The following is a 27,436-nucleotide window of genomic DNA, read 5'->3' as shown; positions in this document are numbered from 1 at the left end:
CCTGACCTGCGTGTGTACCCTGTGCATGGTGCCCAGACCTAGAAGGCGGGCTGGCTGCCCCATCCCCACACTCCATACACACTGCTTGGTCCAGCACCTGCCAAGCATCTGTCTACCAAGCAGTGGGCAAGTCCTTGTCTCCACAGGGCCTCAGGACCCCAGCAAGCCCCTGACACCAGGGTGGGGGACGGCAGGGTGAGGCAGGGTGAGGTAGGGATGGGGGAGCAGGATGGAAAACACAACAGGCTCCTCCCCACTGTGCTCACACCATAGCACCCACCACATCAGGGTCAGGCATCTGCAGCACCAGGGAGCCAGCCCAGGAGTGTGCTCGGGATGGACACTGGGTCCTGCACCCCGAGCAGGCGACCTCCTGCTCCCTCGGTAAACACATCCCTTGGCTGACCTCCCCCACTGCTTGGCCAGCTCCATCGCAGACCACCAGGCTCCACACGACGCCTGCCAGTTTAAACCTCACCTGGCTCCAGGAGTGCAGGGGACTGACCTGCAGACCCCGCTTCGGGTCGGCATGCTTGAACGTCAGTCTGCACCCAGTTTCATCAGAGCTCAGAAACCATCAGGAAGGACGCTCAGGGGCTCAGGGGCTGGGCGTCTGCCTTCAGATCGGGTTGTGATCCCAGGGTTCCTGGGGTCAAGCCCCATGTCCAGCTCCCTGTTCAGGGGGGAGCCTGCTTCTCCCTCTGCTCCTCCCCCTCCTTGTGACTTCCCCTCCTCTTTCTCTCTCTCAAATAAATAAAAGCTTAAAAAAAAAAAAGCAGCCATTAAGAAATACAGAGAAACCCAAAGTGCCGGGTGGAAACAGAAGATCGAGGACCTAAGGTCCTTACTTGGTTCCCTGAGTCTGAACACTCCCTGCTTAGGGCATGACGTCCAAACTCCCACACAAATTGGAGGCCCCTGCCCTTCCACCATCACCCCTTCCTCCAATGCCCCTGTTCACCTCACCCTGTACCTCCTCTGTGTCTGCAAGCCCCCCACCCCACCACCACCCTGATTTCCTTCCTCGTCACAGCTGAGGCCCTGCAGGCAGGCAGACAGGTTTCAAGGCCTGGTCTGCATCCTGGCTGATGGGGTGCAGGGCCCGAGCTACGCATCAATCCTCTGCTTTCTCCTCTGAAAGAGATGAAAGGAACTGGCAGCAGCCCCTAAGGCTCAGGGGGCTACCAGGAGGTTCACATGGGGCCATGTGGTCGGACCCCCGCCATTCCTGGCAGGTGAGGAAAGCTCCATAAATACGGTTATCACCACGCCTTTGGAAACCCTGCTGCGCAGCTCCCCTGGGCCAGGCCATAGCTTCGCACATTTGGTCACCAGCTTCCTCAGATGCTTCGGCTCTGCAGGTGCCCCCGCAGCAGCCACGAAAACATGGGAACAGATATAGGGAGCAACACGGATGCACAGAGCAACGTTCCAATAAACTTTCATATTCCCAAGAGTGGGAGGGGGCCAGGCTTCACCCTGGTGGCCTGCAGTCAGGCCATCCCCACGCCGCACAACGCACTCCAGGACTCAAGTCAGAGGCCAGTAGGGCAGTGACCTGACTTCCAGGGTGGGAAACAGGAGCGCATGGCACCCCATGAGGACTACTGCCAGGGGTGGGCAAGGGGCCTAGGGAATGGGAAGCAGGAGGGCCCAGCCTACCCTCTCCTCATCTGGCCCTGTGGGACCAGAAGGGGGCTCAGGTGGGGCCAGAACAAAGCATCTCTTGGGGAACCAAAGGTGGCTGAGCACCAGATGAGGGGCCGAATGTGGACTGTATCCCAAGAACAACGCACAGGTGCCTGAGGGAGTCTGACAAGGGTCACTGTGACACCTGGACAGGGGATGTGGACAAGGACAGGTGGAGGCAGAATGGCCAGTTCAGAGTTTGTGGAAGGCAGCCCGTGCTAAGGCCCTGGGGTCAATGAGCAACAATGGAGAAGGCTACTGACTTCAGCCTGCCCTTGGGCAGCGGCAAAGACAGGCTGGCATGTGGGGAAACCCCTGGGACTGGGCTGTGGGTGAGTTAGACTGATCACCAACCTAGCTCCTAACCACCTTGCCAACTGCCCACCCCACCCCTCACTGCACCACTGGTTCCCAAATCTCAGTAGAAGCAGCTCACCAGGAGCGAGCTCTAATGCACCCGAGGCCAGGGCACCCCTTCTACAGGTGGGGACAGGCCTCATGCAGCACCCACACCCATCACCCACCACCCAGCCAGGGGTGTGGCAGCCAGCACTGTGCGCTGCTCCATCTCCACCTCTCAGATGATGTTTACTCCAGAGGCAGCACAGACCTGCCAGCTGGCTCCCTCTCCCCAGACCCCGCAGGTGCCTCAAGCATGCGGGGGCTCACCTCCATGCGGGCTTTGTAGAAATCCACATCATGCAGCCTCTCCCTGCAGCGCACCAGCTCCATCTCTAGCCTCTCCACACGGTTTGCCTTCTCCCTCAGCGAGTCCAGCTCGTCGCGATAGGCGCGAGCAGAGCGGGCGTCAGCAGCCAGCTGGGTGTTCTAGACAGCAGGAAAAGGCAGGGGGACCCAGCTTAGGGCACCTCTCCAGGGAGGGAAGAAGGGGCCAGGCCCTGCAGTGCATCTCCAGGACCTCCCAGGAGAAGCCAGGTTCTGGAGGCTGGACAGGTCTGGGGAGGGGTCCCACACAGCATCACCAAGACACAGTGTCGCTCTGCACAGTCCCCAGGCCAGCGGCTCTTGGGCAGTGTTGCTGCGAGCTGGACAGAGACAGGCCATTGCTGGAAGCTTCTGATGCTGCCTTCCTGAGGCTCTGGGCCACAGCTACTGGGGAGTCCCAGCCACCCCCACCACCGCCGTCACAACCCCCTACCCTGGGCATGTGCTCAGGTCTCCTGCTCACCTCCTGCTTAACTTTCTGCAACTCCAGCACCAGCTGGTCCACCTCATGCCTGGTGTCCACAAGCTGCTCTGTCTTCTCCTCCCTGGGGGTGATTTGGAGGAACTATGGTGAGGGCTCCTCAGCCAGCAGCCCCAGCAGCCCCCCATACCTCGTGAGACCAAGCAGGGACAGGGGGAGGGGACTTCGGCGAGTGAGGAGGGCCATCGGCACGTGGAGCCTGCAAAAATGTTCCTGACTCGAATTCTTTCCCATTTTTAACTTTGTAAAGCCCGCTCTCAAACCCCACCCACCAGACACCTTCCCCCTGAGGGTGCGGGGCAGGGAAGGAGGCCCTGCCACAGGTGCTTTCCCCACAGCTGGGCAGGCACCAAGGGGGAGGCAGGGAGGTGATGTTCACCTGCTGCAGGGAATGGGGGACAAAGGTTCTCCTGATGGGGTGAGCCGCATTCCCCCCCCCCCGCAAGTGGTCATTCCCGCCCTACACGGGACAAATGTGGACAGGAGGCCCCTTGTGGAGACCATCTGTGACCTGCACTGGCAGGAGCCTGGACCGTGACCCAGCTTGGGGCAGACCCTGCCGTCTGGCTGGCTGCACTGCCCAGAGGTACATGCCACATGACCCAATCGTGTAGACACAGCATATGGAAGCAGACAGCGGGGGGCACGGAAGGACTCACAGCTCCTGCCTGACACGGCGCAGCCTGGCCTTGGTGTCGGCCAGCTCCACGGCCAGGTGCTGCTTGTCCTCGCTGGAGAGGCTGCTGGTGGGGCTGGGGGAGGACTCGGCGCTGCACGACCTGAGTGGGCTGGGAGGCTGCTGCGCCTGCAGGTAGTCCCGCTCCTGTGTCAGGTCCACGATGAGCTATGGTGGGCGGAAAGGGGAGGAGAGGGGAGGCCGTGTCAGCACCCGGGCCCTGCAGGGGCAGCAGCAGACACCCCGGGGCAGGGGATGGGAGAGTGGGGTGGGGGGAGAGGGGAGAGAGGAAAGGAGAGGCCATGTCAGCACCTGGCCCTGCAGGGGTTGCGGCAACACCCTAGGGCACGGGCAGGGGACAGGATGGGAGAGAGGAGGGAAACTGCCAGGGAGGCGGACAAGGCACTGCAAGTGGTCAAAAGGACAGGAGTCGTTTGGGGCAGGAGGGGCAGGGGGCAGCCAGGGGCACGGGCATGGGGGAGGGCCCCCTGGCTGGTGTTTCCAGGGCCTTCTCCTCCACCTGCGCTGTCTGAGGCCACGCACCTCCGTGCACTCGTCCCGCTCGTCCAGGAGTCTCCGAAGATGAAACACCATGTTCCTAGACAGGGCCTCTAGCTCCTCTGGGGCTACGTCCGGGAGCTCTAGCCACTGCAGGTCGAACACGTTCTCCTGGTTGTGGGTCACCTGCAGGCATGCGGCAAGAGCTGCAGAGGCCAGCGACCTCCCTTCGCTACCCATTCCACAGATGGATGCCCCTGACCTTTCACCCCAGGCTCCCTGCCACGGGAGGGGGCGCCCCAGGACTGCGAGCACTCCTGCTTCCAGCTCCCGCCTGGAGGGGGCCGAGGTTTCTCCTTGGAGCCAGCAAGCACTCCTGACACACAGCAACTCCCCTAGCAGCCCTCGGATCCACTTCCACCACGAGGGAGGCAACCTCAAGGGCTCTGAGGGGCAGGGGTTGGACCACATGCTACCCTGCAAACTCGACCGTGAATACAGCACGTCAGTCTGTATTCAGTCAGTCTCGTGTCACGGTGTTGGGCCATTTATTCTGGGGAGAAGTATTTCATAATCTAAAGCAGCCTTTAGGTAGCAAGCCCCTATGTCATCCCCACGGGCCACCAGAGATCATCAGTTTCCCATTTCCATCAAGTGGGAGCCGAGGCCCACAGCTAGGCTGGGCATGGGGCAGCCTCTCCGTGGATTCTTCCCACATGACCTTCTCGCCGCTGCCCCATCCAGACCTGCCGAGGGGACAGAGGGCCTACGGTGAGCGCCTGCTGCCTGCGTCTGGGAAGAGACGTGTTGGTGCACTCAGGGCCTCGACAGGGGACTGATTAAAAAAGAAACCGGAGTTACCCAGCCCAGTGAGGCACATCTGAAAAAAGTTCCTAGATTTTTCAGAGTAGTACACAGATACAGAAAATAGTGAAACAGACACAAAAGACAGGGGCTCCAGCGTCTCCAACGTCTCCAAAGGCATCCACTTCCTTACCCCTGCCCGCCTCACAGAAGAAAAACAGATCCCTCGGATCAGGAAGGGTCAGGAAAAAGCTCATCCCGCCAAACAGGGCGCTGCTTGGCCTGCCCCAGACTGAGGCCGGCAGAAGGCAGGCCTCTGCGGAGGGAGGGGGCACAGGGGCCCCATCATGCGCACCTCAGTTGCCCAAGGAGCTTCTCATCACAGGCTTGTGCTCCCTCCTCCCCTGGGTCTGACCCAGAAGGCCTCTCCTGGGTCTAGACCCATGCGTGTCCAAGCAGTAGCCACCTATTTCCCCCACTGCCAGCCACCAGAGCAGAGCCATGCAGGACTCCTTTTTGGCCACACATCTTCTTTCTCTCTCTCTCCTTAGTATCTTACTGTCTGTGCAGGAAAGATAGTGAGGGGAAAGAACAGACCTGTCTCAAGGACCCCCATCCCTGGAATAAACACAGTTTTCAGAATACACAGATGTGCAAGGAAAATTATGAAGTGGGGTCATTCTGAGCCTCACATCCGGGCCAGCCCCTGATATGGGATGTTGAGAATCTCTGCTGCGTGACTGACATCCCTTGGCGGACACCCTCAGACCCGCCGCGAGCTGTACCCGTTTCCCGCTTCAAACCCTGGCTCAGAGCTCCTCAGCCAGCAGCTGCTGCCAGCATGGGGGGCTCGGCCTTCACCTGCCTCGGCCGGTTATACACCTGCTTGGGGGGCTCCTGCTCCTGTCTTTCCGTGTGTCTACCTCACCTATCCAATTACCCTGAAGGCTGAACCGTGTCTCCTGAGGGCCCGGGAGAGGTCAGGGAATTTTCAGGTGGGCACTTGCCTCTATAGGCACATTTTCCAGGGAAACCGCGTCTGCCAAGGTCGACTGACGGCAGAGGGGCTGCTTGCCCTCCATGCAGGGCCCTCCTGACCGCACCCCGCAGGCAGGGTCTCTGGACACACCCCCCTGGGACTCGCGGGATTTTTAGCTTCCCCAGCGGTGGCTGCCTGTTTCTCTGGTGTCACTGACGGAAGTGGAGAACTCTCTATAAAGATCAACCATTTGATGCAGGGTGACATTTGCCAGGATACGTTTTCAGGGTCTATAAATTGAATTCTGAGCCTAACCACACTGACAGCTCTTAAAAATAGTCTGAGTCCATATTAGGCAAGAAGAGGAGACAAAAGACGACTTGATTGAGGGTTTAAAAAAAAAAAAAAAACTTCCTTATTTTTACCCCGTTTTAGTTCGCTGATGGTTACCTTTCCAAATGGAATCAATCTGTCTGTGGTGTCTGAAGCCTAACGTTAGCAAGACCCTTAATGGGTGACATGTTTTTCTTAAGCTTTTCACTGGTGGAGAGCGCTCCCGTCCAGGTGGCCACAGGAGCAGCAGTCCACAGCCACACCCCCCAAAAGCCTCACACCTACCTCCTGTATATGGGCCACGATCCCAGCTTGGGTTTCAATGTCCAGTTGTTTGATCCTTTCGATAAATTCCTCTTTCCTCTCACACTGTGGAAGGTTGTGGGCATTAACAGAAGCACCACAAGAGGGCAACCCATGGGCCCCTCACCAAAGTACAGTCTCAAAATGAACTGCCCCTCCCACCCCCTCACTTGGCTTTACTTTCTTTCATAACCCAGCATGCTCCTGTTCTATCTGCCCTCACATGGAGGTTTCTTTAGACGTTGCTCAGGCTACCTGTATCACTTGTGGCAGGGACGGGGTGATGTTTAAAAAGCTCACGCCAGACTGAACAGTGAGCAGGGTGGGAAGGGGTGAGTGGTATGGGAAGCCAAAATCTGCTCTGCAAATAAGTTCTCCTGGAGATTCCTAAGCAGGTAAAGCACAAGGCCACCTGGTCTAGGCCAGGGGCTGGCAAACTTCATCTGTAAAGGGCCAGATGTGTGTATGGAGGGGGGAGTCTTAGAACTGGGGGGTCAAGTGGGCTCAGCTCTGCCACTGTGGCATGAACGTAGCCATTGAGCGTATGCAACGGAGTCAGCACAGCTGTGTGCACACAAAACGCCACTTACAAAAACCTGATGGCAGGTCCATCTGGCCCACAGGCCACAGCTGACTGATGCGTGCCCTAGATGCCCCTGTGCTGGGGACAGCGTGCTAACCGCATCCTGGCCCACAGGGTTCCCACCCGCCCTCTGGCCCAAGGTGCCCAGTGCCAGAGTCTGTGGCCACCAGTGTCTCAGGAGCCTTGTGGCAGCTTCACTCCTCCCTCAGGATGGCTGAGAGCCGGCCCTCCCCACCCCTGGCCCGGCCTGGCCCCTACCTGGACGGCACAGCCCAGCACCAGCAGCAGCAGCTTCTTTATTTCCTCCATGCTCTTCCCTAAACCAAAAGAGCAACGTATGTAATGAAGCTCAACTGTTCATGAAATTTCACCAGCGATCTGTGTTTGCTGCGGGGCGAGGGGGCGAGTGGGGTGGGGGGAGAAACCTAGCCAGAAATAAAGTACTCTTTCCGCCCAGCCACATCCGCCTAGGTGTACGCACTCCATCTGTTTTCTTTGGATGGGTTTATTCTTGAAACCAAATGGGAATTCTGTCCATAGCTATTTGTGGCACTTTTCCATGCCGAGAGCAGACATATCCTGTTGTGATAATGAATGAACCTCAGTACCAGCAGCCCTTTCTGGTGCGTGGGAAGCACAAGGGGAGAGGATAATCCCCACGGGAAATACCGAGCCCTCCAAGAGGAGTCTGTACACAACTCTACCTTTCCACTGTGCAGAGCCCCACACAAACCCCCACCCCATCAGCCAGCTCCCCGTCGTCAACAGTTTGCATGTGAGCCCGCCGCCTCCCCCGTGTTCTCTGGTTCAGTTCTTGGCTGCAGTATTCTAAAGCAAATCCCAAACACGCACGTGTCATTTTTTTAAAAAAAGATTTTATTCATTTGAGAAAAATCAAGAGCGAGAGAGTGAGAGAGAGCGTGTGCCTGTGAGAGATCATGAGCAGGGGGAGGGGCAGAGGGAGAAGCAGACGCTCCGCTGAGCATGGAGCCCAATGCGGGGCTCGATCCCAGGACTCCAAGACATGACCCATGCTGAAGGCCGATGCTGAACCGACTGACTGAGCCTCCCCGACACCCCTATGTATACCTCATTTTTGAAAGAATCATGTTGACTTTGGGCAAAGACCACAAACGTATTCACCCAATCCCCTTCAAGAGGTTCTAGTTTTCACTATTTTAATCTAAACAATGCTACAGAGAACACCTCCGTGGCTAGTGATGTACATCCTTACTTTCTTCTTTAATAAATGGCTCTCCAGAAAGGCTTTACCACTGGACTTTCTCACAACCGAAAAACAGCAGGTCCTAGTCCCCAATCTCCCACGCCTCCATCCTACTGCTCTCTCTCCGTTGTGCCAGGGAGGCCAGAAAATTTCATTTCACCGTTTTGCACCACATCTTTCTGATGATGCTGGAGGTTGAATGCATCTTCAAGTGCCTGCCTCTTCAGTTTTAATCACGTAAACAGAGGTAGGTACTGGGTTCAGGACTGGCCCAGTCACCAGAAGCAGCGTGACCCTGACAGGCCAGACTGCCTCGCAGGCTTGGTTTCCATATCTACAGAATGGTTTCTGTGTCTTATGATGTGATGAACCGGGTGATGTGCAAGGTCACTTGCAGTTGACAATTCCACAGAAGGTCTTGTTCTATGTGGGGGAGAAGGGACGTGCCACAAACAGGTTGGTTTTCTTGACAGACTTACCAGCACCCACTCACCCTGCAAAAACGGCCCTACGTATCCCCAACAACTGCTGGGACGAACAAACTTGAGTCCCAAGAATTAGCGTTGGGTTTCATTTCTAGTCTCTTGGGTGTAACGTGTATGGAGAGACATGCGATCCTGTCCTAGGATTTCTCAACTGACAAACAGCTCAAAACAGCTTTTCCCCAAGATCACAGTTGAGTCTCAGAAATGGGGGCTAGCTAAGCATCTGCTCAATCAAAACTGTAACCACCCCACCACCACTGAAGGTGGGCAGGAAGGGTTAGGGGATGGGACCCTCCAGAGCACAGATTCAGGGACCTCAGGGACCCTCCAGAGCACAGATTCCACAGTCCTAGGATGAAGCTTTGGCACTGCCCGTCAGCACACTATGGTCAAGCCCTTCTTCTTGCTGATAAGGTGCAGAACTAGATCAATGTGTGAAATGGAAAGCTTTTCAGACTTTTATGCATTTTTTTTTTAACCAGAGGCCTTTTATTTGGCCTCAGAAGTTCTAACCCGGACATAAGTAAATCCATGACCACAATGACTAACTTCTGTATTAAAGTGGAACCGACAATCAATCCCGATTTTAGTTTTGATAACAAGGAAATGCCCACCTGCATATTGGAAGCCTGCAATCTGTCTCATGAAAATCTTTCCCTGGCCACAGAGCTGCATCCAGACCCTGAGAGTCCTCTCTCTGCTGTCCCCTAGGTCAGTCCCCAGACACCCAGCGACTGTCCTGTAAGCAGGGTGCACATAACAGGTGCAGATCCCCTGCCCCCAGCCATTGCCTGTGATGATTCACCTTCCTCAGGCCACGCTCCTGGTGGATACCCAGCAGGGAGCAGACACGCAGGAGGAACACATCTCGAAGGTCTCAGGTGAGCCCAGACAGAAGCAAGAGTTCACCTGGAGAATCTTTACCAATTCACAGCCAAGGCCCCAAAGGTCCTAATTATATCATACTCTAGAATACTTTAAACTACTCCGATGATCCATGTTCCCAGCTCACGGCAGATTTAAAAAAAAAAAGTAGCATCAAACTACCCATGAGAACAAGCACTGAACAGGCCCACCGCCAGTGGCAGGAGCACCAGCCAGTTACCTGACTGCAGGGAAGAGACCAGAAACCCCATGTGCACGCACACAAAGGGCTCCCAACGACATTCTGTGGCTGCTCAGCTAAAGAACAAAGGGTTCTGTTCCCTCAGCACCCAGCAGCCACACACAATGCCAACCGTGAGTCACTCTCCGGCTCACTCACTCATACCCATTAGAAAAGTATGGAATTCCTGTTTGCTACGTTTTAGAACAGAGTTGGGGCAAAGGTTTTAAAGGGAGAGAGTCTTAGAAAAATTTTCATGGGGAAAAGACTTTTTGAAACAACTTTTCAGTGGTGAACAGGGTACTAGGATGTTCACCTCTGCCCTCATTTTTTTTTTTTTTTTTTTTTTTTTTTTAGGACTTCACGTATTTGAGTGAGAGAAAGAGAGGGAGAGAAGCAGACTCCCCACTGAGCAGGGAGCCTGACACAGGGGTCAATCTCAGGGCCGTGGTCATGACCTGAGCCGAACGCAGACACTAAACCTATGGAGCCACCCAGGCGCCCACCTCTGCCCCCCATTCAAATGAAGTGATGCTGTCTGCTCAGTCTCACCAGGCGAAGTGAATACAAACATTGGCTTACAACAACTGCATCCCGATGGTTTTATCACTACACAGATTCCTATGCTACTTTAAAAATAAATAAATAAATAAATAAATAAATAAATAAATAAATAAATAAATAATACTAAAAAAAAAGAAAAAGAAAAAAAGAGCACAAGTTCCCCAAGTTTCTCCTGGTAAGTGGATGCCCAGTTTGTCTCAAGATTTCATGAGCAAGGCAAAGAACGACTGCTATTTTCATACATCTGCCAGATTGTGGGTTTTGGATAGTATCAAAACAGACGAGAAGAGTCTGTCCTGAGTGCCTAGCAGTAAGACTGGCTCAGTGACACCGTTAAGGAAGGCAAAGAAGAAAATAACCCTGGGACGCCTGGGTGGCTCAATGGTTGGGTGTCTGCCTTTGGCTCAGGTCGTGAGCCCAGAGATCGGGATCGAGACCTGCATCAGGCTACCGCAGTAAGCCTGCTTCTCCCTCTGCCTGTGTCTCGCTCTCATGAAAAAGAGAGAAGAAGAAGAAATAAACCATACAGATGGCTCCCTCCCAACCGCCTACTACATGCCAGGGGCTAGCAGAGGATGGAACCAGAGTCAACACCATCCACTGGGCTCGGACCAAGACCACCAGCAGTTCTTAAAGAGCTGACATGCCCTGGAAACCCAGAGGAGGGACATGTAGTTCACAGTCAGGCCCAGGCAAGGCTTCCTAAGGGAAGTAACCTCTGCCCTGAGACCTAAGGTTGAGGAGCTATGAGGGAGGAAGGTGAACCAGAGCTTTTCAGGCCCAGGTGTGATGGGGGGAGGAAGGAACGAGGAGCACGCACAAGGCCCAGGGGTAATGGCACACACAGGGTGTCTGTCAAATTCTAAATGCCTTGTGGTTAAGCTCACTAGGATGGGTTCCCAGGGTGAGGGATGGGGGCGGGTTCCCCAGCAGTGTGGATCTCTGTACTGAGTGAGTCACATGCAACCAAGGGGTGGGGGAGGGCTGAACACATCCAACACCCTCCGCACCTACCCACAAGCCGGGGGGATCCCAAGAGAGCCCAAGCTGATGGTGGAGCCTAACAAAAACCTTACTACCTGCTTCCTGAGGCCTTGACACAAAGAAAGTCACCCCAGTCTTTCCTTCCAGAGCCAGGGTGCACCTGCTGGTCCGAGCTACGTATAAGGCTTCCAGATGTTCCAAGCAATCAGATTCCAAGACAGAAGGACGAGTATCTGCTATTACACGAGCGGTGGGGGTGCACAGACAGAAGCATAGCTTGACGGTCAGAGCACGCAAGCCTCTAACAGGGAGGCTGGACGTGGAGATCAGGGCTGGAGAATCCCCTTTCTAATCTTGTGTCTGGGGGACACATGGCTCATCAATCAGAACAGCTGCTCCCTGAGCCTGGAAGGAGGCCTCGGAACCCTTCTGAACATGGCAAATGACAGCCACTGCCCATCAAAAGAAGTTGACCCATGAAACTGAACCCATCCTCCATGCCCCGAATGTCATCTCTGGGGTCCTTTCTGGCTCTACCCTGACTCTCTAAGAGCATCTGAATGCTCACATTTCCTAGTATCTGGATACAGAAAATAAAGCTTGTCGTAAATAACCAGCCACCTAGGGATGAGGTGGGCGTTCAGGCAAGGATGTGCCCACGGTTCCTTCTGAGACAGAGCTCCTCCTGCCCCCGCTGCACATCCTCTGCCTGGCGGAGGTCGGGAGGGAGGCACAGTGATTCCTTGTAAGACCAAAGTCGTGACGCACCCCCTTCCCTGTCTCGCCGACTCAGCTCTCCACAACCATAAGCCCAGGCCCTGCAAACTGCAAGGCTGAGGGTTTAACCCTCACGACCTGGAAAACAGGCCTATTTGAGCAGACACTGCCCTCCCCACATGCTCCTCACAGAACATGCCATCATTTGATTTAATCCCCAGGACAGTATCCTCTCCATGTTACAAACAAGAACAGGTCTGGACGGGCGCAGCTACAGAACTCGGAACTGGTCCCTGCCTGCTTCACCCTGACTCCCTACCAATCCCTTCCCCCCAAAACTGCCATTATGAACAGGTACAGTTTTGCCCAGAGCAAGGCTCTCCCTCGTCTAGTGTCTGATCCCAGGGCGCCCAGCGTGCAGGAGGTTAACTGGTCACGTTAACAGCTCACACCGGATCCGTGGGGGCGCCCGGGGGACTCCAAGGGTGAGCGTCTGCCTTCAGCTCAGGGTGTGATTCTCGGGTCCTGAGATCAAGTCCTGCTTTGGGCTCCCTGTTCATTGAGGAGCCCGCTTTTCCCTCTCCCCCTGCTTGTGTGCTCACGCACACTTTCTCTCTAAGAAACAAAATCTAAAACAAAACAAAAATAGCACATTGAATCCATGGTAGAAGAACACAGAGAACTGGTTCACCTTCCTTCCCTGCTGGAACGGAGACCATGTGTATGTGCGCACATATTTTCCCCTAATAATTCTCCGTGCTGCTCTCCCCTGCATCCGTGCCAGAGTCAGTCTCCCAGCTATGCTCATCCCGGTTTCTTACATAAAACACACCCATTTCCTTGGGATGATCATGGGGCCGTCTCGTGAATATGAAAACAGCACTGCCCTGAGCACAACCGTGGGCACGTCTCCTCGATGTCAAATGACATCAGAGACTCACGCATGCGGGCCCAGCTCTGTGGGCCCCCTTCGCGGGCACTGCTGAGGAACAGCATGGAGGGTGAGCTCCCGGTGGGGGGGCCCATGCGTACCCTCTACGTACCTGTCCCAGTCTGCGCGGTCTGAAGCACCTCCGTGCCCCACCTCACCGTCGGAAGGGCGACCCTGTGAAAGCCTCATGTAGCTCTCTGATGCCCGGGATGCAGCCCCCACCGGGCATTAGCATAACCAGGCACCCCCCTCCCTGATTTATCTAATTATTAAATAAATGGTTATCACGGGTGGACTCTGGTAGGCACGGAATCACGTGTCCGTGCGAAATGGGGCAGGGGCCTCCCAAGGGCACCCTGACCAGCAGCCCCCGTCTCAGGGTCTGTCCACCACGCACATCAAGCCCGTCCCCAACCCTGGATCCCCCAGCACCACCGAGTGCCCGGTGACGGAAGGCGGCTGCTCCCAGACGACGGCCAACACTGAGCCCCACCGTGCCCCTGGACGGCATTGCCAACACAAAGGACTCCCAGCCCCCGGGCCACCGGGGCCACCGGGGCCACAGCAGGTGGCCGCTGACTCTCCGGCTCCACACAACAGACGACCAGAAAGGCAGCATCGGCGCCCGAGTTCAGCCTGAGAGCCGGCGGCCAGGGCTGCGGAGGAGAGGCCGGCACAGGCGGGAGACGGCGGGAGACGGCGGGAGACGGCGGGAGGGAGGGTCCCTGCCCCCCCTCCCCGCCCCGCCCCAGGCAGAAAACCCCGAGCTCCAGCCCCAGCGGTGACCACAAAGACCTCTCACAAACAACGTCTGGTCCGGCGTCCGCGGGTGGCCCCGGCCCCGGGGAGCAGTCCCGCGGGCGGCCATGGCGTGGGCAGAGCCGGGCAGCAGCGTGTGTACACAGCGTCGCTCACGGTCCACTGAACAAAGGCTGGTATCCAGGCAGAGCCCTCGGGCTGTGCGGCCGCGCCCGCCTGCGCCCGCTGCGAGCCAGCGCCCCGCGCCCGCAGCAGCAGAGAGCCGGCCTGCGGCTCCAGGGACCCCCCCCACCCGAGGCCCCGCAGCAAGGGCCGGACGGCGCCCTCCGACGTGGCGCCCGGCGGCTTCCCTGAGCCCGGCCCCTCCAGGAGGGAACACGGAGCATAAACGGGAGCAGAGGGCTGCGAGGGTGGCTTCCCTTCGTTCGCTTACCCCTCCCCCCTTCGTTTAAAGGACCTGAGGTTTTCATAAACCCCCCAAAATAAAAACACACGCGTACGAGACCAGACCAGAGTTGGGGAGAAATGAAACAATAAATAAGGTTTGGAGAAAGAAGGCAAGAATGTGCTGTTAACTTAACCCCAGACGGCGGATGCTCGCCACCCGTTCGCTTGGTGAGCAGGGCAGCACCGCGGGGAGACGGCAGGGGAGGGAAGCCAGCCCCCAAGGTCTTTAGGAGAACAGTCTAGGGGCGACAAGACTGTTCCTAGTAAGCCGGACCCTGGGCTCTGTCCCCTGGCTGCCGCAGCGGAGGTGAGCCAGCCGTGGGCCCAGCAGCCTGGCACCAGCTCCCTGTCACCAGAAGGCAGAGCTGTGCGGTGAGGACTACGAGGGTGGTTTCTGTGGGATCTGGAAAGCACTTCCACGGCGCCCCTGACAGGATAGCCACCCAACGCTGAGAGGGTTAAGTGTCAAATCCCAAGGGTCTTGGGGAGGTAGCTTCACCTGCGACACAGCCTTACTTCCTCCCAGTGTAAGGAGCATGAAGCCCGTCATGGGATTCCCAGGGCCGTCCCAACCCTCAGAGCCCCCACATCCCAGGACACCCTCCCTTCTGATGCACGGCCATGCACCTCCTCCAGGAAGTCTTCCCAGCCTGCCCACGCAGAGCTCATGGCACTCCGTCAAAAGTGTGCTTACACCACTTCTCACCCTGGAACAGGTCTACCCGTCACCAACGCTGCCTCCCACGCACCCCTGCCCTGACCAGGACTTGGGGGGCTCCTTCCGCAGAGACAACCTATTTGTTTCCAGGGCCCTTGGGCCCAGCAGGTGGCAGGAGAAACACAAGCTGGAGAGGATTAGCAAGAGGCCGTTGGGTCTCCTCCACCACGAGCTGGGAGGAAGGGTATGCACAGCACCCATGGACACTGCCCCGCCGATGCCCCTAGGGGCCTCCTCTGTGCTAGAGGCCCTCCTGGAACCAGCAGGACACAGGGGACATGGAAGACCCAGGGCCAGCACGCTGGAACCACCCAGGCTATCCTCAGATGTCCAGCCGTGCTGAGACAGCCCTGTGCAGGGCACGGGCTCAGCCCCTCCCACGGCCTGGGATCCGACCGGGGCACCCAGATGCCCGACAGATGTGCTTCTCTCCTGTACGGCCACAGGCTGTGAGCCTCTGCATGAGCGCTTTCTCTAAGGCTGGGTTTCCGCACCCGTGAGATGCCCTCCCTCCATTCTCACCATCTCACGTGGATCAGCCACGTACAAGTCAGAAAACCACCACTGCCCATGGATACAATGCTCTCTTCCCGAGCGCCTGCTGAATGATTCACCGGAGAAATTAATCTGCTAACACCCTTGGCTTCCTGTCAGATAAATCTAGTCTTCTTTGTGTGGCAGGTGACAGGGCCCGGCAGCAGAGGGGCTGGGAAGCTGGTCTGGATCTGGTCCAAAACCATCCCCCGTTTTACAGATAAAGCCGACGTCATCCTGTCGTGGTTCTCATGACTTCTTCCAGAACAGACTCTGATAAACCACGGAAACGTGCTGAACGTGGATGTGCAGCTGGCAAGATGGCAGGGTGAGGGCAGCTTCTGAGCCACACACATAGCACTGGGTGGAGATCAACACACGGCACTGGGTGGAGATTGACTCTGGCTCGGCCCTGACCGCTGACCTTCGACCTCGGCATCTGCAGGAGCATGTGTTTAACACCTGTCGGGAGCGCCCACTTGAAGGACTGGGGAAGTGGGGACAGGAGAGCAGAGGGGACAAAGGTGGGTCTGCAGCATGTGTGCTTTATTTACTGAGCACCTGCTACGTGCCAGGTACTGTTCTAGACACCCGGAAGACACTGGCAACAAAAAAGAGAAAAAACCCGAAGATTCTTGCCCTTGTGGGAGACTCCATCATGTGTGGGCTGGGGGATAAGCCCTGCAACCGACATGAGAAAATAAACGATCAAAGATCTGGAGAGTGATACACACTGTGAACAAGGGGAAGGCAAATCAGGACAGGACTGGGATCCTGAAGGGTGAGGGGCACACAGGCGGACACCTGGCAATGCCTACTAAGGGCAAGCCCAGCTGCGGGAGGCCAGTGCGCACAGACCCCAGTGCCAGAGGACGGGGCGGTACCGCAGTTAAGAGGACCAGGGCCTGTGCTGAGGACATGGGGACGGGAAAGGCCAGGGCAGATGGGGAAGAGGCCACTGTGGCAGGAAGAGGGAAGCCTGAGGAACACATGTGGGCGACAGCAGATGATGAGACTCAGCCAAGCTGACACAAAGCAAAGGGCACCCTACAGTACCCAGTCCTGAGGGTCATCAGCGTGAGGCTCTCCTGCCAATGGCCATCATACAAACATGATCAAGGGGCTCAGGGCTGGGTCCTAGGAGACACCAGGCCAGGCTCTAAGATGTGGGGCCCACCGATGAGGTCCCGGACAGACGCCCCTGACAACCCGTGAGGACAGCTGCAAAACCGCAGGTGTACCACGAAACAGACACTGCGGACAGGTGACTTCAGGTGCAAAAGAGGAGAGACAGGATGAAGAGTTGGGGCCAGGAGAGCCAGACACCGAGGAGAGGTTTTAACAATGACTTGAAGTCTCTGAAAGTTCTTCTTCACATTCATTGAGCATCCCTGAATCCCACCCAAGGCAGAAGAAAAGAGAACATCCTTTCGTCCCACGGGGTAGCATGGTGTGGGGTGGGGGGCAGGTTGGTTAGACACACAGAGAAGCTCTCGTAAGGGTAGGAGTTGTGACATCTCCCTTCCTTAGGTCGGAGGCAGGGGACAAACACTCAGTGTCTCAGGATCAGTGTCCCTGTGTGTGTGTGTGTCTGACGAGATGCCCTGCTGGGCTCTGTCCTGCCCCTGGCACATGGCTCCGTTGAGGTACATTTGCCAAAAAAAAATTTTTTTAATAAAAAAACCCCAAAACTGGGATCTCTGGGTGGCGCAGCGGTTTGGCGCCTGCCTTTGGCCCAGGGCGCGATCCTGGAGACCCGGGATCGAATCCCACGTCGGGCTCCCGGTGCATGGAGCCTGCTTCTGCCTGTGTCTCTGCCTCACTCTCTCTCTCTCTCTCTCTCTCTCTCTCTCTCTCTCTCTCTATGACTATCATAAATAAATAAACATTTAAAAAAATAAAAAATTTAAAAACCCCAAAACTGAAATGTTATAAGTAACGGTACAATATCAGTATCAGCCAAAGAGAGCACAGTCATGCTCCTAAGATGATATGTGGAGCAGAACTGAAGGAGGGAGAGGGAGGGAGAGGGAGGGAGAGGGAGGGAGAGGGAGGGAGGGAGGAGGAGGAGGAGGAGAGGAGAGAGGAGGGAGGAGGAGGAGGAGGAGGAGGAGGAGAGGAGGAGGAGGAGGAGGAGGAGGAGGAGGAGGAGGAGGAGGAGGAAGAAGAAGAAGAAGAAGAAGAGGAGGAGGAGGAGGAGGAGGAGGAGGAGGAGGAGGAAGAAGAAGAAGAAAGCAGCACCCCTCCCACCTCCCAAACCCACTTCTAGGCAACCACACAAAAAACAAATCAACTTTGGTCTTTATTTAAAAAGAAACCGAAAGTGCTTCACTCATCTATGTTTTACAATTTAAAGCAGGAAACACTATCCCATAAATACGTCTCTGCACCTTCTTGCCAGTGGGCCTCCCCTGCTGACCTCCCCCCTGCTCAGGGGGGCCCAGGACCCCGGTCAGGGCCTACACAAGCACACACCAAGCTCCCACGTGCAGGGCAGTGACCATGCAGGCCCTGCCCAAACCACCCCCCACCCCCCCGCATGCCCCCAGAGACCCCCACCTGCCGACCCCCCCAGTCTCTTCCCAGCCTGTCCTTCAGAGGAGACACCACCTTTCTGACTGATGTATACTGATCCTATCTGATGCCAGGACACCCCATGCACCTGTCAGAACCTCAAAAACAGCTTCCCTGTGGTGTCCTAAGCCTGAATTGTGGTGAAGAGTGCATAGTTGTAGACACTTATGACAAAAAAAAAAAAAAAAGGCCACTACATCGTATACCAAGGACAGGTGAATTTTAAGGTATGCACACTATACCTCAATAAAGCAATTTCAAAAAAAAAAAAAAAAAGCAAAAGCAAAATCCAGTGTCCACATCTCTGCAGAGGCTTCTGCTCAGCACCAGACCCTGAGAGGAGACCCGTGTGCTCTGCGTATGGACAACCCCTCAGGCTCCATGTGGTTCAGAGGCTGGAACAGAGACTGCTGAGCAGGGAGCCAGGAGCCAGGGTTCCAGGGTGCAGTGGTAGCTGGCAAAGGGGCCTCCAGACGGCAGGGGGACATCATCAGGGAAGACCACAGGTACCCTCAGGAGGAGGGTGGGAAGTTACCCAGCACGACGGGGCAACAGGGTGGCTGGATGGGGCAGTGGGACGTGTGTAACGCCAAACTGGACCACATGCCACTGCCATTTCCGTAGGTCAGAGGGTTGATGACTGGCCCAACCTGATTCGTCTGTGTGTGATACGGCCAGGGAGCTCGGGCTGCAGGGTCTACTTGCGGGCCACGTGACCGAGGGCTTGCGACCGAAGCCCTACGAGCCTCTGTGTTCTCACCTATCAGTGGGCTGGCACCGTCACAGCCCAGGAGCACGCTCCCCTTTGTATGTGTTAACCATACACGACGCCCAGCACAGGGCGGGCTCACCAGGGGCTCACACAGGGGCTCCACTGTTCCTGCTCCTCTGCAGGGGGGTGTCTCCGGGGCAGGCAGCACCTAGAACCATGCCTGAACCACCAACCTTCCACAGGCATCTCTCCCCCCATAAAACCAGCCCCCAGAACAAACTGGGTCAGGCAGCGTAACTCTGCTCAGCAAAGCAGACCCCCACCTTCCTAACGTTACCACAGAAATGGGAGAGGAGCCACTGCCCCCGGGGCCAGGGCCTGGGCTGGGGCCTGCGTGGGCAGCATCTGGCATCCGCTACCTGGGGAACCATGAAATAAAGCCAGAGCCAGGGAAGGCGAACATCAAGTTCCCCCTTACTAATGCACAGAGAGGGGAGCGGCATTTGCTGCCAGGAGCCTCTAGGTGGGCCTGGGCAGCCTCTGCTAAGGCCATGAGTGACCACAGCCAGCTGTGCTGGGGACCACGGGGAGACCCATGAAACCTCACGTCCTCTGGGCCCACAGAGAGAAAAGTAGACACACCAGGCAGCCGGCACCCAGCAGCACAGACACCAGGAGTAAAGTGACCCAACGTTTGGCTACCCCGACCTGGCACCTCCAGACCCTCCAGCAGCTCCCAGGGCCATGGCACTAAAACACAGCTTCTCTGGAGAAACTTTCTAGGCCGGCCCCTCAGGGTACTCTCCCCAAAGCCTTGAGGCAGCTCTAGCTACTCTCATATGGACAGAAACAGGGGTGACCAGATGCCCACGGGAACAGGGTATGAGATGCCACAGAGGAAGGCTTCGGTTCTTTCTGTAGAAGCCACTCCTGCATGGGGTCCCTCCTGCCTCCCTGAATTCTCACTGATCCTAGGCGGTCAGAGACCTGCATTCACCAGGTCTCCACTGGAACAAGGCCCAGCCGGCAAGCACACTGTGCCTGGGACCTGTAGGCTGATGTCCATGAGCCACAGGCAGGGGTGAAGGCATACACATATGGCATCCCCCTCCTTAACTCACCCAGCAGGTGAGCTGGCAGGTAGGCATTAAGCTCTGATTTTCTGGAAGGTGCCCAGAAGGACATTTCTTTCAGTCTTTTCAAAGTCACACCGAGTGTGCAAGCCTAGGACTTGGAAACCTTGCCCACCCGGGCTCCAGAGACCAGGAGGAGGCATAGAAACAGATCCAGGATGAGACATGAGGGAGAGATCGAGCACCGGGTGAATAAATGTGTAGCAGGATCCTCACAGAAGGGACAGGACTTCCCTCGGAAGAGTCTCACTTTCTTGCCAACAGGAACCATGTCCCACGGTGGTGTGGATTCAATGTTTATGAAGGAAAGACCCCTGAGCAAGTCCACCATACGACCGCCTCAGGCCCCTAAGCCAAAGGAGGCAGCAGCCAGGCCTGGCCTGCACTTGTATTCGAGGGGTGGTGGGGAGGGGGGGCTCTTTCCCGACTTTGCACCTCAGCGTGATAAACCACCCTTCAAGAATCTCACCCCAACAAGCCCGTGTTTTCACCGCATGGTCTCTGTGCTGGCGGCCAGAGCTGTGTGTCCAGCACCTGCTCAGAGGCGCCGGCACTGTCCAGGCACGACAGGGGGCAGCTTCTACTCACCAGACAGTGGGTCTCTGCCAATCATCAAAACATTGGGCAAATTCATTACGATCAGCTGCTGGAGAACTTCCTACAGAAACAAAGGGGAAAAGGTACAGTTAAGAACAGGAAACAAAATGACAGGACAACTAAGAAAATTAGTTTATCAAGTCACTGGATGAACACATGGCCACTCAATGGTTACGTATGAAGATCCTATATAATAGGAATATTTAGGATACAAATACACATGAAAAATACACATGAAAAGTCCAAGTTAATTATACTTCTGCCTCAATCACTAACAAGTGTAAATCACACCCGCCTCTGTACGGAGACCCTAGGGAAAAATGAGGATCTACTGCAAGCCAAGGCTAGAGGATTAGGGGTAAGGTTCTTTTTAAGAGACGTCTTTATTTTCATCATATGGTTTGCTGGTGCAGTTAAAAAAAAAAAAAAAACCTACAGAATAAAGATGAGAGAGATGCTACTGAGTCTTTGTAACCTGATGCTTCAGGATCCTGGCATTCAGCAGGTCTCAGATACGGAGCTGCAGAGGAGGAGCCTTCTCTCCTTTACAGCAGTGGCTCCCCAGGAGAGGGGATAAATCAAAGCTAATCCGCACCCGTGGGGGAGGGGGCCGCGCGGAAATGAGCCGCCTCCTGGCCCTCACACCAAGGGGCTTTGAGAGAAGGCCCAGGCACCAGCCATCAGTCATGCCCCCGTGTCTGGGGCCTTTAACAAGCTCCCCCCACCCCCGCACCCCCCGCCGCCCCGAGTGTGCGGGCTCCCAGGCGCCCACCCACCACTCCCGTTGCCCAGCACGCTTCTCAGGACCGGTCGGTTTTCCGCGCCCATTTGTGCCCTGTTATTCACAAACCAGAGGTGTAAAAGTCTCATCTTACGGAAGACAAGGAAGGGGGCAGGTTTTCCTAAGTATTCTTGGTCTTACAAAAGTGGCCACTATAGAAGTTCTTCACCAACAAAGCTCCTCCTACATCTTTTTTTTTTTTTTTTAAAGATTGAGAGAGAGCACACGTGTGTGCACGTGAGCAGGACGGAGGAGCAAAGGGAGCAGACTCCTTGCTGAATGAGCCTGATGCGGGGCCGGATCCCAGGACCCTAAGACCATGACCTGAGCCACAGTCAGACACTTAACTGAGTCACCCAAGGGACCCTTCCTTACTCTTTTTAAAAAATAATTATTTTTAAAATATTTTATTTATTCATGAGACACACACACACACAGAGGCAGAGACACAGGCAGAGGGAGAAGCAGGATCCCTGCAGGGAGCCCAATGTAGGACTTGATCCCAGGACCCTGGATGAGGCCCTGAGCCAAAGGCAGATGGTTAACCACTGAGCCACCCAGGCGTCCCTTTTACTCTTTGAGTGAGACAGCTTTTTCCCCAGCACAACATAAATGTGAAGATCTCTGTATTCCATATCCTGCTAACCAGTGCTGCTGAAGGGAACAGGGACAATCAAACCATCCTCTAACCCCACAGGGCCCAGCTGAACAGCCCAGAGCAAAGTCCAAATCATCATCAGAGTGGCAGCCTTGGCAAGCATGCCTGGAGAGGCCAACCACCTTCAAAAAAATAATGATAATAAAATACATAAAATGATTTTAGTCCCCCCCTCAGTGTCTTTCTATGGCTCCTGTCCACCTCAGAAGGTGGAGGGGAGCAGATGCGGTCCCACACTCACTGGACTGTCTCCCCTCAATGCTGGCACATGTTTTTATTATCTGGGGTCACGGGTCACCGCAACAGAGAAGCTCAAGTTTTCTCAAATGCATCTTTGTCGGCGAATACCTGCGCTGGACAGAAGTGTGAGCCGTAGAGCAGCGTCAACCCTCCTTCAGGGCCTGAAAGAAGTCAGCGCACAGACAACACAGTCTGTCACCTGCATGCTCCTGCCCAAGGAGTCCATGGTCCCACCCTGTGGCAAAAATACCCATAAAGAGTAAAATCAGCAAAATCCACTTTCCAGCTGGCTCATCTGGCAAAAGGAAGGACTCCAGAGGAGCCCCTTCCATCACGCAGTCCCTTCCCTGCCTCGACACTAAACTCGTGTGCTCAGCCTGGCTTCTGGGAGATTCCTGGTTATCACTGTCTAACGGGTTCCAGTCCCTTCTGAAGTCTTAGCTGGTTTCCCTCTGCCACCGTCCAGGCGCCTGGAGCACCAGCCCCATTATCAGGGTGCCTACTGTGTCTAGAAAGGAGACAGAATGTGGAATCATCCCCATGAGCTCTGCTGTCGTACAAGGTGGTATTTTTATGTTTATGATTATATCAGCAAAAGACCGATTGGAATAACTGCTAGCAAATATTGCTAGAAAACCCACGTATTCTCCTCCCCAAACAGGATATTTTACCCTACTCAGTACTTTTAACGTTCCCCCCACAAGAAATATGTCACCTGTGTAATCAAGAAGTAATATTTTAGGAACAGAGGATTTTTTAAAAAATGTGTTCCTTTCCAAAACATACTGTGGGCCTCCTAAGATCTAATCCTGTGGCCCAACGCGCTCCTGAGACATAAGCCATCTCCCTAAAGGACCACCAACTGCATTTCTAGCAAAAGCAGGCTCCGGGTATAAGCCGCGAGGACAGGGCTGTCCAGCAGAAAGACAATGAGAGAGACATACTAATTTTCAGCATTCTAGCGGCCACCCTAAAAAAGGCAAGAAAAAAAGGTGTGTGTGTGTGTGTGTGTGTGTGTGTGAAAATATTCGAATAATACATTAAGCCAACACACCCAAAATATTATCACTTTGCCAAATAATTAACATAAAATCACGAATGCGATATTTTACATTTTCTTCTATACTAAGATCTCTGGAATCCAGCAAGGAGACATTGACAGGCACAAGCCATCTCAATGCAGATGCTGAATCTCCACTGGGAACACCAGATCTGAAAAACTAGCTTCACACACACCCAAGTCGTCCCACACACACTTAGAAGTTCTCTAATGACCGAACCAAGTTATCAGTTTTTAAATTTCATTAAAATTTTACTTCCTCAGCCCCACTAGGCACATGTGGAGGCTCCAAGAGCCACCTGTGACTAGCAGCTGTCACACCCCCATCACAACAGTCACCCCCCAACGCCAATGACCAGGGCACTCGGCAGCGGCAGGCAGTCCCCAAGGACAGAAGAGAGAATACATCCCCTCGTCCCCCCCTCGGGGTGGCAGGGCCTCCAAGGCGACAGGCCAGGCCCTCCATCTAGTGGGGACGTGAGGTGGTTGCTGACAAGGAGACCCTCCCGCCTGGGACACAGAACAGAAGGCCACTGTGCTGGCTGCAGCTGACGCTGGGCGGCTCAGCGGGCACCTGGTCACACCCTGGCCAGCAGCACGGTAGGGGCGGGGCGGGGGCGGACAGAGCCAGGATGGACAACACAAGCCCGGTGCTGTGCTCTGCGCAGCCCTCAAATTCGCCAGCAAGCCCTCCTAGAGCCACCCAGGCCTTTGCTGAAAAAGCACAAGCAAAAGCCATGGTCACACCCTGAGGCAAGGACAAGGGACAAGTGCACCCATGAGCTTCCGTGCCACCCATCTTCCTGTGGCCTGATGGGCAGGAGGGCAGAGTCAGACTCAGGGTGCAGCCTTCCCCAGAGATCCCCAGCCCTCTGCAGAACCTGTGGGGGGGGGGGGGGAAGGGGCGACAGAGGGTTAAATAAGAGATCCAGGGTGGATTCTGTACCTCTTCCCTTCTCTTCCCCCTCTCCCCTCCGAGTCCATTATAGGATCCCAATAGGCAACGCTGGGGAAACCCCAGATGTTCCTTTTTCGATGCATTAACTGCATTCCGGGATCCATTCCCACTAACTGCTGTCAACAAACTGAAAGGAAAGTTCGGAAGAATGGGAGAGAAGGAGGGTGGGGTCTAAGGGTTCTCTGCAACTGAGGCTACAGAATGCTTTGTAATGTAAAGAGGTCAGAGAGCCTACCTGACACCAGCAGGGCTGCAAATTCAGAAGCTAGGATCTTATCAGAAGTCCTAGGTTCCTCCCAGGGCCACGTGGGCCCTTCTGCTGGGGGAGGGATGGGACCCACCAGGACACTCTCCAGGGAGTGTCTGTCACCTGGAGGGGGGGGGGTTGCCAGAGTTGTCACCCCAGCTTGGGGGGAGGGGTGTTGCCAGAGCCTACACCTGTGTTTGCACATGGTGTCAACAGGCCTGGGCGCTTGCCCGAGGACTCTAAGCTTCCTGACATCAGCAGCACCCTAAGGGAGACACAGGGCCCATAGCATGGCTCCGGAGGTCACGGGTGGGGAGAAGTTCTGAGAACACAACCAGCAAGCTGAGTAGAAGGAAAATGCTCCCTTCTGGTTAGAATCTTTTCCTGAAAATACAGATGTATTCGGTGGGGAAAAACATAGACCACAGGAGGGAGAGCTCCGCTGCAGGCCCCACAGGTGATGGGGCGATGCCAATGACACCAAGGGCAACAGAAGCTGCTGCTGAGCAGATCCCAGAGGTACATGGTTATGTGCAAACCCCACACTTGATCACGACTAAGCGGGTGGCCACGGTGGACCACCCTGCGGCACACAGGACCAGCACCCAGGGGCATGGCTTCTGCACCCATGACACCACACACTCCTCCTGCTGGTCTCTGAACCCATGGGGGGCCCTGGGCTGCAATCCGGGCCAGTGCCACGAGGTCACGCTGCGACCTTGCCATCCCTCCTGTCACCAGCCCTCCGTCCTCCCTCCAACCCTAACTCCTCTCAGGGAACCTTTAAAGTTCCCTAAATGTCTGCATTTGGCAGGTATCAGCCAGGTTTCAGGATGAAAAGGTGTGGAAGACTCTTGTCACTGCCCTGTGGACAGGGCTGCCAGCTAGAGGTGGGGGGTGGGGGGATCGGAGGCTTGAGCTGGTGCAGCAGTGCCTGGGAAGGACAGGGATGGACCCTCGCTGGGGCCTGGGGCCTCAGTCCACCTGGCCTGCCCTGGGGCCTGATGTGACCCCCGAGCTCCGGGGGCTTGGAAGTGAGGCTCAGTTTTGCCTTCTGTCCGGTCACGCCATTGGGGAGTTGGGCCCTCCAATTCCATTTTGGCCAGTCCCCATTCAGGACTTATATAGGGTGCGCCCACCTGACCATGACAGCTGAATGTCCTGGAAGACCCAAAATGAGCCCATGCTTTCTTCCAGGACCTCCCCTCTTGGTTTAGGAATGAGGGGGGACTCAGCTCAGGCCCCTTAAAGCCCTACACTTACCTCTGGGAATAAGTGCACATACCTCAAACCCTCAGTAAACCTAAAACAACCCCTCCCCAAAACCTCAAAATACAAATAAAAGTACAACAGGGTATGTGACAGAGGGGGAGCACCTCAACATTGTGGCTACAAACAGACCAGGGGGATGGTTGGGTCCGGAGAGATCTGGTGCTTATCCCGGTTGGAGCACAAAAGGTGCTTTGGAGGAGGATACACAAACATATGCACGGCCCCTGAGGGTGTATTAGAAGAGGAAAAGAAACCTTCAAGGAACATATACCAAAACAACAGCGCATTCTTCACTAGAGCCACCAGATGAGAGCAAACCTCCCTCCCCTCCCCCGCCACCCTTTCTAAGGGTCTGTAACCCGCTCCTACCCCCTGGGATGACGGTATTTCAACCCCGTGCCATGCCAGCCACTGAGCTGTGAAATGACAGGTTCACGAAAATTATCTTTTCCTATGAGACAATTCCCCACATATCCAGGAGGAAAATGAAGTGCATTACCATTCTTTTAAAGCCCTGCCTCCCCCGCAACCCCCCCCCCATCAAACAGCACTCTGGCATCTCCCACCAGGAAATGCGAAGCCCCCCTCAGCTGGGAGGAGCAGATGCCAGCTAGGAAGGGGAGGGCAGGGCTGACTCACAGCATGGCCATGCCCTGGGGATGGAGGGGGAGGCCCCTGTGGGGAGTGGTGGGCTCCAGAGGTCCTGGAAATCTAGGCTTAGGAGGCCCCAGAAAAGTTCTACCCATGGGCTGGGGCATGTAGAGGCCTCACTGACGGGGCTCACAGTCCTGCCAGGGCCCATCCAGACCTCTGTGCCCCATCAAACAGAAAGGTCGTTTTCTCCCATGGTGGAAGAAATGCAAGGTCTCGGAGAAGTTTCAGGGTAGAAAAGTGCGCGCGCACATGTACACCAGGATTGTTGGATTAAAAACACAGATTTCAGGACACCTGGGTGGCTCAGGGGTTGAGTTTCTGCCTTCGGCCCAGGGCATGATCCTGGGGTCCCAGGATCGAGTCCTGCATCAGCTCCCTGCACAGAGCCTGCTTCTCCCTCTGCCTGTGTCTCTGCCTCTCTCTCATGAGTAAATAAAAAAAATCTTAAAAAGAGAGAGAGAACATAGGTTTCATGAAGACCCTGAATTATTTTTCTCCCTTCAAATGAAACTGAATTTTATGGCTTCATATTCTTCCAGGAAGACCAGATACATACATGCTGCCTTTAAAGGTCAAGTTTTCAGGCCCACAAGTGACCCCCCGTAGGGGTTTGAATAGGAGCTGATGACTGAGTAAATGAGGGGAAATCGCAGAAAAGATACAACCACACAGAAGAGGCATCCTGCAGGTTACCAAGGAGATCACAATAGGCTGAGCAGCAAATGTGCCTTCCGCACAGCCAGAGAAACAGATAGCATCGACTTGGATCAGCCTCATCCCAGACTCCACACCGAGAATAGGAATAATGCACGGTATCGGCTTTGAGCGCACACCTAGCCCTCTCTAGGCCAGCAGTTCAGATATTCAGAAGACACCGCTGAGTACGCGCTGGGAGCTGAGGACTGTCAGCCTGAATGGAAAGGCAGGGAGGCAGAAATCCCAGCCCAGAAGGTCAGGGGTCAGAGTAGCATAGCCAAACTCTGCCCAGGCAAGTCGGGAAGGCTTCCCA

The 27,436-nt window shown here is 55.4% G+C and overlaps 1 protein-coding gene across 2 annotated transcripts in view; it reads right to left on the bottom strand.

Annotated features, from left to right (window-relative positions):
• Nucleotides 1-27,436, bottom strand: part of CCDC88C (coiled-coil domain containing 88C) — a 121,541-nt gene that overhangs the window by 49,225 nt on the left and 44,880 nt on the right. For both annotated transcript variants that reach the window (XM_055303939.1, XM_055303940.1), the window contains exons 4-10: nucleotides 20,549-20,618; nucleotides 7,331-7,389; nucleotides 6,472-6,555; nucleotides 4,116-4,256; nucleotides 3,556-3,740; nucleotides 2,879-2,960; nucleotides 2,359-2,517 (exon numbers count right to left, since the gene is read on the bottom strand). In XM_055303939.1, coding sequence (XP_055159914.1) covers nucleotides 2,359-2,517; nucleotides 2,879-2,960; nucleotides 3,556-3,740; nucleotides 4,116-4,256; nucleotides 6,472-6,555; nucleotides 7,331-7,389; nucleotides 20,549-20,618 — 780 coding nt within the window. The remainder of the gene's footprint in view (nucleotides 1-2,358; nucleotides 2,518-2,878; nucleotides 2,961-3,555; nucleotides 3,741-4,115; nucleotides 4,257-6,471; nucleotides 6,556-7,330; nucleotides 7,390-20,548; nucleotides 20,619-27,436) is intronic.

Source organism: Nyctereutes procyonoides, unplaced genomic scaffold (genome assembly GCF_905146905.1).
Source record: "Nyctereutes procyonoides isolate TBG_1078 unplaced genomic scaffold, NYPRO_anot_genome, whole genome shotgun sequence".
NCBI lineage: Eukaryota > Metazoa > Chordata > Mammalia > Carnivora > Canidae > Nyctereutes > Nyctereutes procyonoides.
This window is presented reverse-complemented; position numbering and strand designations above follow the sequence as displayed.